At 40.7% G+C, this 20,222-nt stretch overlaps 1 protein-coding gene across 1 annotated transcript in view; it reads right to left on the minus strand.

The window, feature by feature from the left end:
- The window catches only part of col12a1b (collagen, type XII, alpha 1b), a 128,377-nt gene extending 109,570 nt beyond the window's left edge, over nt 1–18,807 (minus strand). The window contains exons 1-12 of the mRNA XM_069657266.1: nt 18,644–18,807; nt 17,728–17,840; nt 13,789–13,905; nt 10,969–11,112; nt 9,424–9,483; nt 8,137–8,400; nt 7,484–7,648; nt 5,922–6,092; nt 5,282–5,572; nt 3,976–4,569; nt 1,065–1,343; nt 707–982 (exon numbers count right to left, since the gene is read on the minus strand). Coding sequence (XP_069513367.1) covers nt 707–982; nt 1,065–1,343; nt 3,976–4,569; nt 5,282–5,572; nt 5,922–6,092; nt 7,484–7,648; nt 8,137–8,400; nt 9,424–9,483; nt 10,969–11,112; nt 13,789–13,905; nt 17,728–17,803 — 2,437 coding nt within the window. The 5' untranslated portion in view covers nt 17,804–17,840; nt 18,644–18,807. The remainder of the gene's footprint in view (nt 1–706; nt 983–1,064; nt 1,344–3,975; nt 4,570–5,281; nt 5,573–5,921; nt 6,093–7,483; nt 7,649–8,136; nt 8,401–9,423; nt 9,484–10,968; nt 11,113–13,788; nt 13,906–17,727; nt 17,841–18,643) is intronic.
- Between the last annotated feature and the right edge of the window lie 1,415 nt (nt 18,808–20,222).

The following is a 20,222-nucleotide window of genomic DNA, read 5'->3' on the forward strand; positions in this document are numbered from 1 at the left end:
CTGTCGCCGAATGAGGTAACACAATGGTGATTGAGCCTGTGGCCCACTGATGAAAGCCTTTGCATTTGAAGTATAAAGTATTGTTATGGGCTGGGTGTCTGTGGCGGCGCCCAGTTAGTGACGCGTTTTCCATCAGCCAGCAGTGGTTGGTCTGCCAGAGAGGGTAGGCGGAGCTAAGCGGCTGCTTCTCCGCTCTCTGCAAGTGTTGTGAGTAAACAGTAATCTACTATGGCTGAACAAACAAAGAAAAGATGGATGACTACAGATACAACTTCAACAAGAAGTGAAAATCCAAAGAAGAAGAAACAAACTCGACGCTCAGATGAAGCAAACAGTCTGAAAAGGAAAGCTTGTTAACACTAAAGTCAGAAGAAATACTTCTCGGAGCCAATAATGTAATGTTGCTTTAGAGAAAGTCCGGCCATGATCAACAGTCATATGAGAACCATATTTGTATATAAATGCTAAACATTTTTATTGATATTTACTCTCGAAGGAAATTGGAGAAACGCTTTGACTTAAAACATGAATTTGACCTGATTCCAGTATTAGTTCAATGACATGTAAGTTCTGGTTGGACTGAAGTATGACATGAAGAAGTTTTTTTGCAAAACACATCTTATTGTATGATCTGAAAGCAGAAATGTCAGGCTCTAAATAATGCTGTCTTCTAATTTAAAAGAGTGTAATGTAAAGCTTCATTTACCTTCTTTGGTGGTGCCATCGGTCTGCTGCGGCACTCCAGAGCCGGCCCTGTATTCAGGAATGACGGTGACCCTGTAGGTGGTTTTAGGAAGAAGCTCCTGCAGCACAATCGTCGTCTCCGCTCCGACAGTAGTCGTCTCCATCCTTGTGCTCTCATCCCCGACAGGTTCGTAGGTCAAACGGTAGCGAGTGACGGCTCCTGGAGCTGGCTGCCATGATACTCTGAAGCGGTCTATGGTCTCTTCGGACACTCTTAAATTCTGCACGGAGCCGAGCTCTGCAACAAACATGAAAGAGTTAGGTTTCTGATCCTGTTAACCAGCTCAGAATATAAAAAGTCTTGAGTCAAGTATAAATACCTTCTAAGGTGGTCTCATAGCCGGTCACAGGGATGCTGTCCCCTTTTTCATACTGAGCATAAACGGCGACTTCATAGCGGGTGAGAGGGTTGAGATGGGGGAGGAGGGCAGTGAGTGTTTCCCCGGGCACTGACATGGACACATAAGAACCATCGATTTCATCTGCTGGCTTGAACTGAACCAAATAGGACTCAACGTTGGTGGCGTCGATCTCCCAGGAAGTCCTGAAGCTTCTGGGGCCGACTTCGGAGAAGGACAGGGCCCTCGGAGAGACAAGTCCTGGAAGGACACAAAGGGGACAAAGGTCACAATCAATGATGACACCAACTGGCTTTTGTATGTTAGGAGAAGCATCATTTTTACCAATTTACCAAGACTGACCTTTGGAAAAAAGGTGGAAGTAAGTCAAACATATGTCAGTAACAAGCCCCAAGCCCAAAGTCCTAAGTTACTGGGGTGAGAGTCAAGCAAGTTAAGCCTGCTTGAACCTTACAAATCTTTCTTTTACAATCATAATCCACAATATTATGCTTGAAATTTGATAGTGTTTTGTACTTTCGAGTCATTAGCCATAAGTCTAAGTCTTAAGTCATAAATACCAAGTCAAATTGAAGACAAGTGTTTTTAAAAGGGACTTGCATCACCAAACAGCTTAGCCTCTCCAGTGGAAAAAGTGCAGTTCTTCATTCACAATCCCAAAAACACTTTGCTCCACAGAACATCAAAACGGACCATCGAGGGTAATGCTAACTAAGCTGAGCCCTTATCTTGATTCATAGTGGATGTGCTGTTGAAAAAACACCCTTAAACAAACAGTAGCAAATGAAGGAATCCAGAGGGCAGAGGGGTTGATCTACATGCCAATTGATAAAGGTGTCAAAGTGACAGCTCATCATTCATCAGGAGGACGACTGCTGTGAAACTCCCCACTGTGGAAAGTCTTGAGCAAACATGTTGGATGGAAGCTGTGGCCGTGCTGCTCATGCAGGCTTCTGCACACTTATGTTGACAGACAGTCATTATTATATAAGTATTATATAATCTGCAATCAAAGCTATGCTGGCAGACCTGGAAGCTCCGTTTGGCCAAGGAACTGAGTGATTAATATTTGGCTTTAAGTGGGTGAAACTGCATTTCTCAGGAACTCTTCTTGCTCGTTTAAATCTGACAACCAGATGTCTGAGGGGCTGGCTATCGGTTTCAGTACAAAGAATGCATTTCAAAGTCGAGTTTTGTTTACGCATACGTGACGGACAACACACCTGACAGTCTGGATTGTCCTCATGCCGTAATAACAGAGTCATCTGGTGCTTCAACTAATGCTAAGAAGTCCCTGCAACCACTATTTGACCCAGTTCTAATGTTTCCACATGCAGGAACTCTCTCTGCCCTTGAAAGATCAAACGGTGGACATGTGTGAAACACATTGAGGCAAAGAGGCGGGTTTGGTGAAAAAGACACGCTTGGAAAAGTGAAAGTAATTGTGTGCATATGGAAGACTGGGTACGACTCTGTATTGTCCTCCCAGTGATTGGTGGTATAGTTACATCTGACTGCTGCAGTGATTAATTATTAAAATGTGGTTTCAATATCAATAAATATAAATATCAGAACAAAACAAATGTTCTAAATCATAATGGCTGACTGGTGCTTCTCATTTAACATGTTACTTAATGGAAAATAACTTTAAATTGATTTGCTGTGTCTACGGAGTGATGAAACACATTCATTTAATCAGCTTATCTTTCACTTAAGAAACTGTAGTTTGGACTGAAACATTGATTCGGTATTAGCATATTTTTATTTCAAACTAGCCCGATAAATTAAATTTAACACATTCAAATGCACAGGAATTAAATAAAAACTGAAAATCAACTTGCTTCAGAGATAGTACAGCATATTTCCTTTTTTATTATTTCTATTTGCTTTTTATGCCTTTATTGAGAGAGAGAGAGAGAGAGAGAGAGAGAGAGAGAGAGAGAGAGAGAGAGGGCAGTGGGAAGTGTCGGAAACAGGGGAAGAGAAGGACGGGTCAAGGGTGGGAGTCAAATCCAGGGCCGCCACTCTGAGCACTGTAGCCTCTGTGCGACTTAGCCGCTGAGCTAAACCGGCGTTTCCTTTTTCTACAACATCATGATAAATAATAACGTTACGTTTGGGAACAATCCGATTCTTCTGAACAACTCTTTCTTAGAAACACAAACTGTCATCCCTCAATCAGCTCCGCTTGTTCCACTCCAGTCCAGTTGGTGGCAGTAATGCACCTCTAAGCGAGTTCACCAACTGACAATAACGTTAGAAGGAGACGAAGAAGAATTCAACTCCTAATTCGTTGACGTTCACAGTGACAACCAGCAATGCAAAAGACTGTACATGTTTGGTAAAACAATGAGCGACATTCTGCGTCACATTTTGTAGCCTTAGTGAGTTTCACAATGTGAACGCCCTTGGTCCTTTGAAGGGCTCTGGGAAGAGTCATAACATCTAGCCCCCTTCAAGGCATAGTTCTTATCCCTACTGAGACAATAGTACGAACTTTTGATCATGTTTGATAATTAGTGCTTCATGAGGCCATTTTGTCTACAGAAAACTTCTTTAGCTTTTTAAACAAATTGGTGATCACTTGAATGAAAACATTCAAATAAAATGCTGACAGTGTGGTTAGGGTTGGTGCATATTTGCACATGCTAATCTAACATGTGCCTTTGGTTTAATCAAGCTAGGGTACTAAATAATGCAAAGTTTTTAACAACCGATAATACAGGCGAAACAGGGGATTATATAGTGTATGACAGAAGCATCAAAACTACCACACTTAGTTTGGGACTGGAACATATAACACCAAATGTGGATTGCTCAAAGGAACAAAGCACACTGTCGTCATCATCATAGAGGGTAAACTATTACTTACGTCTCTTGCGGAGTTCCTGCTCGATCCTCAGGCAGATGGACTGTGTGAGTTCTTTGGAAATTCTCTGGAAGGCATCAAAGTCCTCTACGGTATACACATGGGTCTCTGCAGGTGTGTTTGCGATGGCCTCCAGCTCAGATCGTACAGCATCCTTAACGCCCACCGCAAAGATCTCCACATCAGAATTCCTCAGCTTGGTGGCTGGATCCCTGAAGGCGTCGGATGACTTCCCGTCCGTGATGAGGATAGTGACACGGGGAACATTGGGGCGCGCCCCTCTGACCACCTGAAAGATCTTCTCTCTCACATAAGTCATGGCCCTGCCGGTGTTGGTGGAGCCACCGCGGTACGGGAAAGTCCTCACAGCCTTGACCACGGCGTTCAGGTCATGGTGAGTGTTCAGATAAAACTCGGTGTGAGGGTCCCGGCTGTACTGGACCAAGCTGATCTGGACCTTAGTTGGGTCGATGTCAAAGGAGTTCACGAGCACTTCCAAGAAAGCTCTGACTTTAGCAAAGTTAGCCAGACCGATGCTGTAGGACCCGTCAACCAGGAGGACGACGTCGGCTTGAACGTCGATGCCAAGAGAACATTCTGGTTTGGAAAAACAAAATTTGTAATTGACTGGCTTCAATGACAGAACATAATTCTTATAGTAAAATATGAGACTGTTAATCTTTAGTGTGTCTTCCCCACTGGAAGGCCAAAGGTTGAACTGACTTTGACTGTTTTTAAGCTTCGATTTCTACAACTGCTTTAGTTTTATTTGAATGTATAGTTGGATAATTGGAGACATAGAGATCTCCCTTTCCAAGCTGAAGTGAGACTTGTTTAGAATGGTTCTTTCAACGGGAAACTAGTGGTTTATGTCAATTGTCATATGACAAAAAAAGACAGTGTTGTTTTATGGCGATAGGCAAGCTAAGTCTAGCATTAACAGCAGAAGTAGCAATAACAGCTAGCCTCACTTTTCAAGTCCAAAAAATACGCCTTCTAAGATCCCACGAACCTGAACTGTCAAGCTTTATCTTATTTGTTTAATCCAAAAACAAATGGTGATGTAGTAACAAGAATTTGTAGTTAGAACTATGTAAGCTAAACTAATCACCTCCTGGCTACAGACCAGGACTTTATCCACAGACATTAGAGCAGTTTTGATCTTTAATCTCTCGGCAAGTACGCCAATGAGCATATTTTACACAAAAGCAGAAGATCTTCTGTGATTATGGCACATCCCCTGTGATTACAAATATTTTAGTCATGACTCTTGATGTTTAAATTGACTTAAAAAAAATGTTTTACTCACCCAATGATACTTTAACTGGCTGCGTCTTCTGCATGACCATGACGGGATCACTGGGCATCAGGCCCTTCAGAGCGTACAGACTGATCTGGTACTCTGTGTCTGGAGAAAGGTCTCTGACCACCACCGAGGTCTGGCCTGGGCCAACGTAAAGCTCCTGCCGCTTGCTGCCGGTCATCATGGGGATCATCTGCACCTTGTATCCAGAAACTTCTCCGATAGAGGCGTCCCATGACACCCGTATGGACTTTGAGGCCACCTCCAGGACTTGGAGGTTGGAGGCTGGCTCGACAACTGCAAAAACGTTTATTCATTGAGTCACTGAAAGTTAGATTAGGGGATTATTAGCACTTAAATATCTTTTTGGCTATTGTGAAACTGGAAGCAGCAGATGGTTATCTTAGCTTAGCATAAAGACTGGAAACAGCTAACCAAGAATGTATGGATAAAAGGAACTACATTTGACATGTTCATGGATTCATTTTGTTACCTTTGGATGGAGCCAGGCTAGCCTTGCCCCTATTTCCAGTTTTTGTGCTAAACTAAGAGAGTTCCAATGATATTATCTGACTTCCATCTGTCCACGTCTTCACACACTATAAACTTCAGGTGTACCAGAGACTTTGAATGCTGTATATCCCACCTTCTTCTCCACTGACGAGTGAGTTGAGTTGATCGTCAACACCGGCGCACACCTGAACAATGAGCTCTTTCTGCACACTCTTGATCATGTCAAAGTTGGCGACACTGAAGACGTGTCTTCTGTGAGGAGAGGCCATGAGCCTCATCTCCTCTGCATCGGCCTGTTGAATGCCTACAAGAAAAAGAATTCCAATTCTGGGTTAAGTGGCAACCCCAGTGAACTCATAGCAGCTCTTGTAAAGTCACTGGCATCATGTGAGGATTACTGCATTAGAGGTAATTGGTGCATATTTCCTCCAGGTCTTTAAATACTGGATGAAATGAGCAATCTTTGACGTGTGAGAAAAAACTGATTTTCCACATTAGCATATTAAAAGTTCTCCAGCTGCATTCACCACCAGGCAGCAACTAAAAATCTCCAAGCCTCAACTTTTTTACTCTAGTCCACATGGAAAGTGTGACCGCATGGGCAGTAAATATGAAACCGGTCAGACTTTACAATCCTTTGCAACACTCTGTAAAGCTGCAGGCCTTTACCGAAGACAGATACTTTAACTCTTGTGCATCAACTCCCTACAGTATTTCTACTCTCTTCTTCTTCCTCGACTTCCTTTTGTTTCTTTGCAGATTACATTTTTATTAGTTAATGTCAGTATAATGTTCTTTCTGTTTTTTCTCTCATATCAACTTCTTCCTTTGCTTCCCCCTGATGTCTTGCCTTTATTTTTCTACCATTCCTTTCCCATTTCCTGAAGTCCTCCTTCATCAAATATCCAACAGTATTAACAAGCTGCAGCGGGCAAACCTAAACCTTGCTCTCATCTATAATCAGTCCTGTACTATGAACACTGCAGATAAGTCTGGCTGCAGAACTTCTCTACTTTCTTTTGTTTTTCTTTCTATTTTCTAACATTTTTTTAATTTCAGACATTGAACAGCAACCAGACAATGATGGATGTTATTCTGCATCCCTGATAACGTCTGCGGTGACAAAACCCTTTATCACCTTCTCTGACATATGAAACCAAATATTGGTCTTGCACCAGCTATAAAGGGTTTCTTTATGTTATCCTGCAAACTTTTCACAACTCAAAAGTTGCTGACTTTAATAGAAATGCAGTTTTTACTTCCACTGAAAAGAGGCAAAGTTCTTTTGTAATTTTAAAACAAAGTCAGCTTATTCTGTTTTAGCAAAAGTAAACATTCACAGTGTTACTCCTGCGTGTTACCAGCTTCTACTCATGAAACTGAGATCATATTTCATGTTTCTTTAAGCACCTTTTTTTCCCAGACCACTGAAGATGAGCTGCTATTATTATTTAATCAACAGCCCTCTTCAACACCATAGTAACAGCACACTTCAGTTTCTCCTTCCTAAGATCGTGGAAAGTATGACAGGAAAGCCTGAGCGCAAACAGACATAAAACTTGCTATCACTCGCTTGTCATGTTAATGATGTAGGAATTTCTGCCTTCTGTTATTACGTCACGACAGTTAAAAGCATTAAAATAGGAATGGAAAAAGTAAGAAGTGGAATGTAATTAATTTGTTCTGGCTACGTACCGAGGACAAAGATCTCCACCCCCCTGCTCCTGAGCTGCTTGGCGTAACTCTCCACTGGATCCTCGGACTTGCCGTCTGTGATGATCACCAGCACTTTGGGAAATCCTCTCCTGCTGCCGGCCTCCTCGGTGAAAGTGTTTTTTAGGAGGTAGTTGAGGGCATCGCCTGGAGCCACGAGACAGACAGGGTTTAGGTTTTAAACTATGCACAGCTAGAGTGTATCTGCTTACATCGCACATTAGTTGTTTTACAGGATGGTGAATGTATGTAGAAAGTGTGATGACATAATTTGAGTAACCTGTGCTCAGTACAAAATGTGTCACCTGCCCTTCTATGAGCAGATAGTTGCATATGTTAAACAAAGAAACAATGACACGTCTTTTCTATGTTCCAGAAAATACATTTTTTTTAAATGTATCTATAATGCTATCGATTTGATGCTATTGCAAAGACAAGGTATTAAGATGTAAATTCTTAGGTCTTTTGATTTTAGATTTTAAATGCCAATTTTGTCCAATAAATGGTCCGAAAAAATCAACACCACACAAGATTTAAATGTTCTAAGATCTTTAAATGTTGTGAGCTGGTCCTGGTTTCCTGCTGCGTGAAAAATCTCTTTATGAATCTTACATTAAAGGACTTTAACAGTGTACCTGTCTTGGTGTTTCCTCCTTTGTACGGCAGAGAGCCGATGGCCCGGAGCAGCGCTGGTCGGGTCACATGTCTGTTCAGGGGGAACTCTGTTCGGACGTCACTGCCGTACTGGACCACTCCCACTCGGGTTTTGTCCTCTCCGATCTGAAAGGCTCCGGCCGTCGCTGAGATAAAGTTGCGGATGTGTTTGAAGTTGGACTTGCCCACACTCCAGGAGCCATCCACCAAAAACACCACATCGGCAATGGCACTGAAGGAGCATTCTGGGTAAAAAAAAAAAAGTGTCATTTTTATGTCACTAAAACCTTTAAATTAGATATACCCGCCTCTAAATATCAGTGAAAGGCAATGAATGAATGCAATTTTTATAGATATTCATATTCTCATGGGATTAAAGTTTTTATCCGGTAACTTCACACCATACTTTGCATGCCTGTCCTCCATTACTGTTACCTCCTAATGGCCACCAAATGCTGCAGCTGAACATTATACAAGCAGCTACAGTATTTTTTTATTCTCCTATACATATGGCACTTTTTGTTGCCTTAACCAGATACAAGCTGTAATGTTTTTGACGTAAGAAAAGTAATCAGGGGTTTTACAGAAAGTTCTGGCAATTTCTTTTTTCCAGGTTTTCAGAAGAAAATTCTGCACATGCTCAACGCTGATACGACTTGGATGAACTTTCATAAATCCAGATACGGGATGTTAATTCAAACTGTACATCTGAGAGGCATTGGACTCTGCATTGTTCGTGTTTCTGGGAGTTTCCTCGTGATTTTCCTCTTGTGAAAAGTGGAAAATCAGCACAACCTCGTCATCCTTTACAGAACCGGGCCACGGCAGCACCAGCAGCAGCAGCGCTCTTGTAAATCAGCATCTGTAATGGTTTCCACTTCTCTCCGCACTTCAGGGCTGGGCTCCCCTCAGCTCGCTCCCCCAGCTCCAACAGCAGCCTCCCCTATCCTCCCCCACCTATGACCCCCATACTGAGCATGTGCAGCTTCCTACACGCTGGCATAATTGGCCGGCAGGGTACCAAAGTGATGACTGAATACTTTAGAGATTTACAGGGGCCTAATTTTGATTATGGCTGTACAATGGGGTGTTGTGTGGTTCGCTGCTGAGCTCACGCTGATGGACGGCGCCCAGCAATGAGGAGAAAAGCCAGAACAAAAAGTGGAAGGTACAGAAAGACTTAAATGTCAGTGACTCATTATCTAAGCCATAAGAGAAACCCCTTGTCCAATTAAGTTTAAAAAATAAATGAGAAAAAAAGAACTTACTGACTGAATCTGAAGCGTCTGGTTTACTGGGCGTTCTACTTGTGCTGCCACTTGATTCAACTGAAAGACAGTAAAACAATTATATAAATACAAAAGTTAGAGACCATTTATTCTGTTCTTGGAAGTATCTTCACCCAAAATAAAGTCATGTTATGAACTGTAACGGTCTGTTTTTCTTCAACAAGCTGCAGATCACTCAAACGGGACCCAAAATGTCCTTTGGGTCGATACATGAGTTTTACTTCATTTGAGGTTTTCTTGCACAATATTTCTTCCTCTTAGCTACAACGAACCTGCAAAACAAGCTCCCAAATGGCTAAAGCAGCTAGTTTATGACGCAGTTTCTGACAGATTTCCAGGAAATCTCCAGATCTCAGTGGGTTTACAGATCATGAGTGTTTGCAGCGATGCAAATAGCAGGCGTCCCCACCAAACTGCGGCTGTGACTTTAGAGAAGACCTTAGTCATCGCTGGAGATCTGGGTCACTTCTCATTTACTGATCCATATGTAAAGTCAAACTTAATGTCTTTTAACCAGCTGTAAATGCTGTTTCATTATCTGCAGCTGGAATACTGAATGCACCACCAATCTTACTGACTAAATCTGTGGTTCCTGCTGTGTTTTGATTGTTAATGGACCAAACTTTTCAAGAAGAATAATGCAAATATTTAAGTAAAGTAAACAGAATTTGTTTTTTTTGTGACCCATATTTTTAATCTTTAATTTAAGAAAAGAAAAACCTTTGAAATCATTTTGTTACGTGTCTGTTTTGAGTTGTCTTGATTATATATGCTAAGACTTTTCCTACATTGTGGACAATTAAAATACCAGCCCACTTATTTTGTGTTATGAAAATGTAACCCCCAAATTCACCAACTGCTTTACAACATAAGAATAAAACCATATATTGAGGTTTAAAGTTAATTGTTGACATTCGTAACAGTAGTTAAAAAAGTAGGGGGAACTCTTAGGTAGGCGTTCTTGAGCTTTAACATGATTTCATTGAAAGATGGTGTCAGCAAAATGACTCAAAATCCAAATAGTCTCATTTTGTTAGTACCTGCAATATGTAATAATTAGAATAAAAGATGTCTGATGATGATTCGACTGGTTAAATGTGAATTAATGCCTTTTTTGTCTCCTGGACTTTGTCCTGATTGGATCCCTGAATCCAAATGGATTTCATGATCAATAATAATAATAATAATAAACTGCAATCCATTTTCACTGGTAAAAAGAGGACTTCTGAACATTGGGATGGAGATCATGTGATATGATCAAAACCTCAGGAATGGCTAGTTGAGATAGTTTTTGTGACTAAATAGTTATTTTTAAAATACATTTGTTCGGGTGTTACTCTTAGTTTGTCCACTCAGTTAATGGGGTCTTCAGGTGTGTTGCTAGTTTGGTTTCATAAACCGAAGCAGGTTGTCATCATAGTAACTTCCTGCCAAAAGTGACCAGCTGCAGACAATTTTTCAGCATTAGGTTGGATGTCTGTTGCTAATTTACACACACACAGAGTCAGGGACACGGTTACTCACTTGTGATCTGGCCGGAGATGGGTAGACTCTCCTCTGATCCAGCGTACGCAGATATTGTTACTACATAATCCACATCTGGACTCAGGTCTGAGATGGAGGTCTTGGTTGCAGATGCAGGCAGAGTAAATTCTTTTGTTGGTTCTTCTACAAGAATGTACAAAGTCAGAGGGAAGCTATTAGGAAACTATTGCATTACTTCAATTCTCCCAGAGTCAAACTGGGGCTTCAGAAAAACCTGATCCGAGTGTTGACCGGAGGACTGGAAGAGCCATGTAAACACACAACAACAGTATGATTCAATTTAATAAAAACTTTCCGTACTACTATTAAACAAAACACTCGCTTTCAACTTTAAATACCAAATTCCTCCAATGAGTCAAACATCAATATTTTAAATGCTTCAGCTCCAAACAGTCAAAAGAAAGATTCATTCATATGTCACCTTGTGAATTCTTCTTATTAAGAGATTTTTGTTGCCTTTTTTGCAGGCGAACAGGTTTATTAATATGAAAAGGATCATTGAATTGATACAAACTGAATTACAAAACATCAAGGTTTCGTAGATCCAACTAGCAGGCCTCAAATGCTCTAGTTAGTAGAATGTATAAAGTTTCAAGCGAGAGATACAATACTATCACATTTAGCTAACCTAGCCACCACTATTTGATGGCTTAGCCTACTGTTATTGGCATAAGGTTTGTAATTGGAGGTAGATTGTGTTTTTGTGAGTTGTAATTTAAAGTCTTTGTAGTTTATATTATACATTTATATTATTAAAAAAGACCTAATCAAGTGTCAGGTGTCTCTAAATGGGCTACACAATTAGCTAGCTAAAGTTAGTTCTGACTGTTAGCTAATAGAATGCAACAGTTGTTACAGTTACAAGACATTAACATAAAAATACAAGCTAACACTAGCTCTGTCAGCTACTATGTTTAGTCAGCAGTATGTAAAAGTAACACCTGACTGATTAAATGTAAAAAAGCAAGCACATTTTTTTGTCATTAGCTAGTTCGGTTAGCTAATTAACGGCTTTTGTATGAAGATATTCAAGCTAACGTTAACCCCTTCATAGTTACTATTTAAGCTAAGTTAACTAAGAGTACATGAAAGTTAAACCTGACAGTTACTGAAAATAAATGTACAAGCTTACCTTAGTCTAGTTAATTAGCTAGTTTAGCTAGCTAACAGTATGTAACATTCACGCCTGGCAGTTATAAAATGTAGAAAAGCAACCTAACGTTTTTTCGTTCAGTCAGCTAGTTCGCTTAGCTAATAGTACTAAAGTTTTCACTCTTCCCTACAATAACAGTTATTGTATGAAGATATGCAAGCTGATATTCATTACGTCAGTTACCAATTAAATCAGCTAACGTTTCATAAAAGTTACACTGACAGTTATTGAATATAAATATGCGAGCCTGCCTTAGTTTGGTCATTTAGTTAGCAGAGAGCTAACAGTATGTCACAATTATACTATATTACATTCAATACAAGTCTTAGTTCAGCTAAAGTGTTTTGTGTCAGTTAGCTAGTTTGGTCAGCTAATTGTACTTAACAGTTACATCTGTATTAGCGGTTGTGTAAAATAACATTAATCCCATCAGTTACCAATTAAATCGGCTAACAGCAGTGGCGTCGTTTTGATCCTAGCCCCGAAGGTTATTGGCCAGGAGTTGATTTTAATGTACTGTAGTGGAACGGAACTCTAGTGACAATGGTTGTTTTTAGTGTTGCGCAATCTCGGATCCCATCCGCTATGTTCTGACGACGACATGGAGGAGGAGACAGACGTTAGGGAGAGGAGCATATATATGACACAGATCTGTGTGTGTTTCATGCTCTGTAGCCTACCTGGCTCAATAACGTCGCGATCCGTATTTTCGCGCACAGACAGGCAACTATAAAGTCTAACCTAGGTCTTAACGCCCTGTCATATGTCCATATGCTGTGTAATTCATATATTTCACTGATAAACACAGAGCTGTAGAGGATCATCACGCTGTAGATGATCATCATGAGCAAAGTTTCATATCACGTGATCACTTCAGTCCGCAACCACCTGTGTTTTGTATTATAGCCTATGGTGTTTTTAAAAGTCTGGTAATTAACGGGTCTTACGTTTTCCCGAAATTTCAACATCATGATTCAGATTTATAAAAAGTAAAAATGAAGCTTGGTCAGGTCTGTCCTCGAGAAGAGAAGAAAACTACTTTTAAAATGCTCGTTTGTTGAACGGAGATCGATGGATCGTTTTCGATGCATTCGAGGGAGTCTGGAAATCTGATCGCTGAACGGCTGTTGCAAACTAATTGTTTCTGTCCGTTTTGGCTCTTGTTTGTGGTATTTTCATTATGTGTTTGCCCTACAATCTGGCACAAGACCGCAGCTCTTTAGGCTCTGCCCATAGTTGTAATTTAATGCTAATCACCTGCTATTTGATCTCTGCTACATTGTGTGAGTATGAGATTGAGTGGAAACACTGACTTTTCGCAGCTGTTTAGTGTAGGGATACCTGACATTAATGCTGTGTTTTTTAACCATCTCAGCTGTTTAATGAACCGTGAAGTATGATAAGATCTACACTTCTGATCTAAACTAACGCTGACAAATTTTCGTGCCAGTGATAATGTTTTTCTTCTTTCCCCCCTTTCTTTTATCATTAGAGCTCCTGGAGCCAAACATGTGTCTGCAGAAATCTCCGGATAATTGCGGGTAGTGTTCAGTCTTGCAGGGCAGACTGAGGCCTTAGTGAGTTTATCGCACTTGTTATGTTACAAGCTCGGCAGGACATAACTCGCAGGTTTAATGAGCACCCACCTGTGTCTGAGGTCACTTGTATTCTGTAGCCCTGTATCCTGGTCTGTGGTCTGCTCCACGTCATTTGCACTGAGTTCTCATTTAAAATCTTAAACCTCAAATCTGACGGAGGGTCGACTGTGAAGAGAAAAAGCAAACACAGTTAATCCGGCAGCTTCAGGTGGTGACTGTATGTAATGTTAAGTATAGAAGGATTTTCCCAACAGTCAACACTTCCAAGGTGAAGTTTGACAAGTTCACTGTTGGATCAAACAACACAAGACAAACCAAACTACATGTTTACATGTGAGAGAGGCCATTTTTATGGGAAGAAAAAAAATGTCCTCCGTTTGACTTTGTGTGGCCAGCAGCCACAGTCAACAACTCAAGCAACAACACACTGAGACAACAAACACAACAGAACAACACAACATCACTTACTACAGAGAAGTAGTAGAACATTCACGGAGGAAGCACTAACAGGGCGGGAAGATGAAAACTTGGCTGAATTAGGGCTGTGATAAGGTCTACGGGGGCAAAGAAAGGCCAATTTAAGTTATTTAGGCAGCTATTTACCGAACTGTAAACATTTTTAAGATTTTTAACATTAAGATATTTGACTGAGACTCCATGAATTTTAAGTTTTGAGCTCTCAAAATCTATTTCAGGCTTCACAAAGCCAGGGATAATAAAAGTGTTTATTAGAAGATGCTCAGATTCAACTTTTGCCGAATCCAAAGAATTGAGTTCAAGTAAAAGATTTCAATATGAACTAGTAGTTAGCATTCCCAGTTAGGTATGTATTTGCTCTTCAAACTCAAATTGTTTTGGCTATTCTGTGCTTCCGTACAATCACTAAAATAAATAACCAACATGATTCAAGTGTTTTATATCCAACCATCTCTTTGGCTGGTTATTTATTCTAGAAATTACCAGCCACTTTGTAAAAGTTTCCGCCCCTTTCAACAAACTACAACATGGACCGGCTGACATCGAGCAGGCTGTCCATGACCTCAATCCAACTCATGACGCTGAATTGACAACAAAGAAATCTGATGATGAAACTCTCTGATATTGGTTATACAATGGATAAAGATGATTGAACACTTTCCTCGTCTCCATTGCAAACCTCACAAAAGAATACACAATGTCAGTAAAGACACGTGTACATCTTTTTTTCTGCTCAGGTTTCTCAAACATCGGCACCAGAGGTTCTTAAACTAAAGTTCAGCTCCACATTCATATTTAGAATGTTTAATTTTTTTACTGTTGTTCTCAAAACTTTAAGGTCTGGACTTTAATTCAAGAGCCATTGGTCTTTGTGACGTTAACCAACAAACAGGGTACAGGTGCACACAGGTTACGGTTTCACTGGTTGTTACTGACAAGGGGAGTCATGCATGTGTACATGAAAAGTTGTTAACAACAACTTAGGGCAACGGACAAAAAGTTTCCATGTACACGAGGGACCACAGATTATTACTTTATGAATATTTTAAAGGGATATTCTTCAGGTTGGGGTGGACGTTATGAAAGGTCGCTACCTGGAAAGCTAGCTGGCTATAATGCACTGATTCTTTAACGCTGCCTTATTGACTATTTCTTGCTTGAATTCGACGTTTAAATCTTGATAAGAGGTTAAAAAAAATTATTAAAAACTCAATAATCCACAATTAAACTAGTTAAATTGGCTTAATGACGAGATTAGCTCATAACTACCAGCCTGGTTATGACTGAGCTCTAAAAAAAACTGAGATGAATCTGTTTTTCCAGCATGAACAGATTAACAGGAAGAAGACAATCAAATAAGCCCTTTCAAATTAAAATGCTTAATTGAGTTAGGCTTTAAGTTAGGCTGAGTGAGAAAGTAAAGTTTGGGTTGGGCATACCAAATAAAAAGGGGCAGAATCAAGATACTTGAGCGCTTCATTATTTGCAGTTAATGGTCTGAAATGTACAAAATACCAATCATGTCGAAAAAAAAGCTAGGAACATATTAAGGGAATACTTCTCACTCCAATTGGTGGTTTGCCGTTGAAAAACGAGACTAAAAAAGACAATGCATCTTCTTTTTTACAACAAAGAAGCACCAACATGGATCAGACGACCCTAAACAAGATTTAGTATTGTGTCGAGTTTTTGGGACTTTTCTTTTAATCAAACATTTTTTTCCTGGAACATTATCTAAACGTTGGAAACTGTGTGTCTAACTCTTAATCTTTTCATGCTGGAGGAATACTAATCTATGGTAATCAGAGCTCCACAGTTCATGCTCATTTATGAAACTCTGCAGCTGCGCAGGTTCTCTTGGAGTCCTGCAGAAACACACGACTTAATGTAGGTGAAATACACAAATTAAAAAGGTCTAGCTAGAGTTTAAAGGTTACCGCATCCAAGCTTAAACCGCCAACCGTTTCATCTGTTAGTGTGGGGGTGAAGAATATCACTGTAAAATATTGTCGTAAAGCCAAGATTGTGGGTCAGCTGACCCCGTCGAGGCTTGACCGGGAGGGGGACAGGACGTCAAAAATGGATGATCACCAACCTGGGGAATCAATTCAAGGGCCGCGGGCTCCTGCTTCTGTTTCCAAACGAGCAAAAACTACCCAAAAGCTCCAAACCAGAGGGACACACACTCATCCAAACACACACTCACCACTCACTCCCACATCCAGGTTTTCTTTGAAGCGTCCAGAAATCAAGGCATCTGCTTCAGACTGCTTTTATTTCGTAAAGTTTCACCTGAAAGTATGACAGTTTAAAGCAGAGACCTTCCTGTCCGGAGTCTTTTCTCTTCAAGGTGTTTGAGCCTGTAACTCCAGCCCCAACCTGTCAAACTATTCCAGGATATATACGACCCCATTAGGATGCCGTGACTTCTGGAGGGCCCTCTGAGGGACATTAAAGGAGGTCACAGGAGGTCAGAAACGCTCCTGGAAGGAGAGAAAAGAAACGTTCTCCTCATCCTACTGATGATTTGATGAGTTTTTACTGCACTTTTTTTTCCTACTTTTTTTCAGACTGAGAGAAAACCCAGAGGCACACAGCAGAGGAGCAGATTTTCTCCTCTCTTTGACTCTCTTTGGAAAATAATGTGAAACTCATATTTTGTCTTTCCGTTCCATCAGGAGAAAGGACGTAGGGAGGAAACTTGGCCACGTGCCTTCTGTTTTTTCTTTTGGAAACGGGAGAAATGTAGGCTACAGTAAAAAATGGTAGATTTTGACGAAGGGCCCCTCCTGGTGGAGTACAGATGAAACTACATCTGTGTGAGGCTGGATGCCCCATTATTTGAGCCTCACAGCCTTACATTAGAGGCAGGAGCAGCTATGATATGTGCTTTTTCAACTAACTTTTTACTAAAGATAGTGTTTTAGACAGATTTCTTTTTCTCAAGGCTCATCGATGTGAATTTATGGCATGAAAAAGCACCAGATTGCTGGAATTGTTCCGCCTTTAAGGGAGAAACACAAAATCATCAAGTTTTTCTAACAATATAACTGATTGTTCTTCATAGTGGCCGCATTTTCACCAATTTGAGGCCATATTTTATTGTCTTAGCTACATAACTGCTCTAAACAAGTTACACCCATGGCTAAAACCGCGACAGAAGTGCTACTGGTTTGGAAGAAAAAGCTCTTATCCACAATTCAAACCAGATATTCGAGGCCGGGACAGTTTTTCTCCTGAGACAGTTTTCCACTTGAAAAGGAAATCTTGCAAATTCCTGAAGGAAACTGGAATTACTGACAGTGGAAAAAAAAGGTTAAACAGAGGCTGAAAAGGCAAATCAGTTCAAACAAATCAATTCACAAACAGACACATTTGCTTTTTCTATGTGATTTTTTTTATTTTGGCTAAATGTGCAGCTACACATCAGAGGCAGAGAAAAGTCAGAGGTGAGAGGAGATGAAGTTAGATGTGTTGGATCACAGAGAGGAGGAGGAGGAGCCGCTTTACCTTCACTCTGGGCCTGACAGAAGGACAGCAACAGTGCCAGGAGGGCAGCCGCCAGCAGAGACAGCCTGCTCTTCATCTTTTGCTTCCTCTGGCTCAGCAGCACATGAATGAAGCTGCGAGAGGGACAAAGGAGGAGGTTAGACCTTGTAACACCAGCTCCGCATCAGCCCCAGGGCTTCACAAGACCTTAGAACAACCTTACCGCGAACACCAGAGCACCATAATCTGCCCAGTGTAAATCTTTTGTCATTAAATCAACATCTAGGGTTAATTAGTCATTTAAAAGCCCAAAACCGAAACATTAAGAGCAGAAATATAAAACAAAGTCATCAGTCCCCGATTCTGGCGCTCGTAAAATGTCTCCCCAGACAGCAAAAACTATTAAACGCCAGACTTTATATAAATAAACGGATAAAGTCCACAAAAAATAAACAATTTAGCAGCTTTACACAATAAATAAAGTCAGTTTAACATAATGGAAAACCTGTACAAATAAAGGCGCACAAACCAAAACCTCGCTCTCTGTTAGAATCCGTTTTCTCTCCCTAAAGCAGCTTAAATTCTGGTGCAATTACACTGCAAATAATCCACTTAAGAATTAAATATCTCTGCTGATGAGATAAACCAACTCTACCACAGCGAAAGCATTTCCAAAGTTCAGAAAAACCGAGCATCAAATCCTGGTGCCATGCACAATTACGCACAGCACTGCAAATAGATAGTCCACGAGTTTGCCGAAATATTCCGATTGAATTTGGATGATTCTGGAATATTAGAGACTTCTAAACCTGGTATTAACAAAGCCAATAAAAAAGCTAGAAATTCTATAAGCTACGTGTCATTTTAACGCTTGGAACTAAAATCATTCAACTGAAACTGTTAAAAAAAAAAATCCAAAAAATCATGCAGGACTGACCTAAAGAGGAGACCGTTGAAATTCTTTGATTTGGTTCAAGAAACAAAAAAATAAAAAAGGTTAATGTCTCTGTTGTAGACCTCCAACCTGAGCGAAGGGAGAGTGAGGTGGTCCGGTGTTGAAGTCAGAGAGCTCCGCGGGTTTTTGGTTCCCAGACGCGTCGGCGAGCCTCTTTCCAAGTGGGAAGAGTCTCCACACAATCTGCTACTTAACAGGGGGGCTGCTCCCAGCTCTGCCTGCCCCGCCGCGAGCTCTTACGACATCCAGCCGGGCCAAAAAATGATGCGTCTCCAAGCGCAGGGAGACACGCGCGCGCAGGGACGAACACACACACACATACACACACACACACTCGGAAACTTTTACATAGTTTTCTGCATTCCTTTCCGGTGATGGAGGGCTTCTGTGCGTCTCGGCAGCGAGGAGACAGCAGCGCTGATCTACTTTCGGGAAGAGGGGGATCATTGGAGGGAAAACTGAGGCTTTAGCCCCTTTTTCATTTCGTGAATCAATGGGAAAATATTACACAGCTAGTAAACTAAACCCCAAGACAAACTTCTCCTTCTCAATGCATCATTCCGGTTCTCGGGGACGGAACAGAAGTTCTTGGAATCATCGGAGGGATTAAATGAAGCAGCAACAGTTGTCATGAACGTTAAATGACTCAAAGGAAAGATTTAGCCCCAAAACTTAACAGTTTTGTAAAGAGTTAAACAGAGTATTATAGCTTTGACATTCCCTTCCGGATTCTGTTATAAAATCCAAACATTACCCACATTTCTCCAAGATCAGATTCCAGATTAGTTATTGCTCCCCCACATTTGTGACGGAGCTTCCATTACTCACTTAGTCAGAAGCCCCCACACCCCCAAGTGTATTAAACAACCCCCAGAATGTCTTAATCGTTATACTACCAAACCTTTCCTTCAGCCCGTTGACCCAAATTTCACAGAGAACCTCCAGAAGTATCTGAAAATCATCAGATTTGCTGTAGCACCCCCAAACTCTGGTGGCCTATTTGTCACATTTCCAATTTGTTTTAAGTGTCACAAAAATGCACTGATTATTCTAAGTCCAGTTACAGCGCCGCCCCTAAGTCAAAAACATGGTATTGCAGGCAATTATTGTGTCAATGGATTGCTGAATTTGGCACAGGAGCATCAAAAGACCCTAAAAGATGTATAACTCCAGCAAAAGATCATCCTAAATTGTTATAGTGCCCCCAAATTTGGCACAGTCTCCAATATTTATGCATAATAATAATAATAATAATGGCACATTTATATGTTTGTCTTCAAATTTCTAACCCCATAAAAGATTATTATTGAAGCTCTTTCACTGAATGTAGAATGTTTTACAGCAGAATAAAATGCTAAAGTTGGTTGTAGGTTCCCCAAGATGTGTGTTAAGTGTTCCTTAACTCCCCAAAATACCTATTTTAAATTGTAGAATCGAACAATTTGTGATATGTGAACTGTTCTAATACTGCAACTGATTATTTAGACCCTCGTTTGCATTTTTAGCCAGATTACAAGATCCAACATTTGGAAAAATTGATCTTAACTTCAAAATTCTGAAG

The sequence above is a fragment of the Semicossyphus pulcher genome, unplaced genomic scaffold (genome assembly GCF_022749685.1).
Source record: "Semicossyphus pulcher isolate SPU_LCO1_2020_fin unplaced genomic scaffold, fSemPul1.0.p SCAF_11, whole genome shotgun sequence".
In the NCBI taxonomy this organism is placed as follows: Eukaryota; Metazoa; Chordata; class Actinopteri; order Labriformes; family Labridae; genus Semicossyphus; species Semicossyphus pulcher.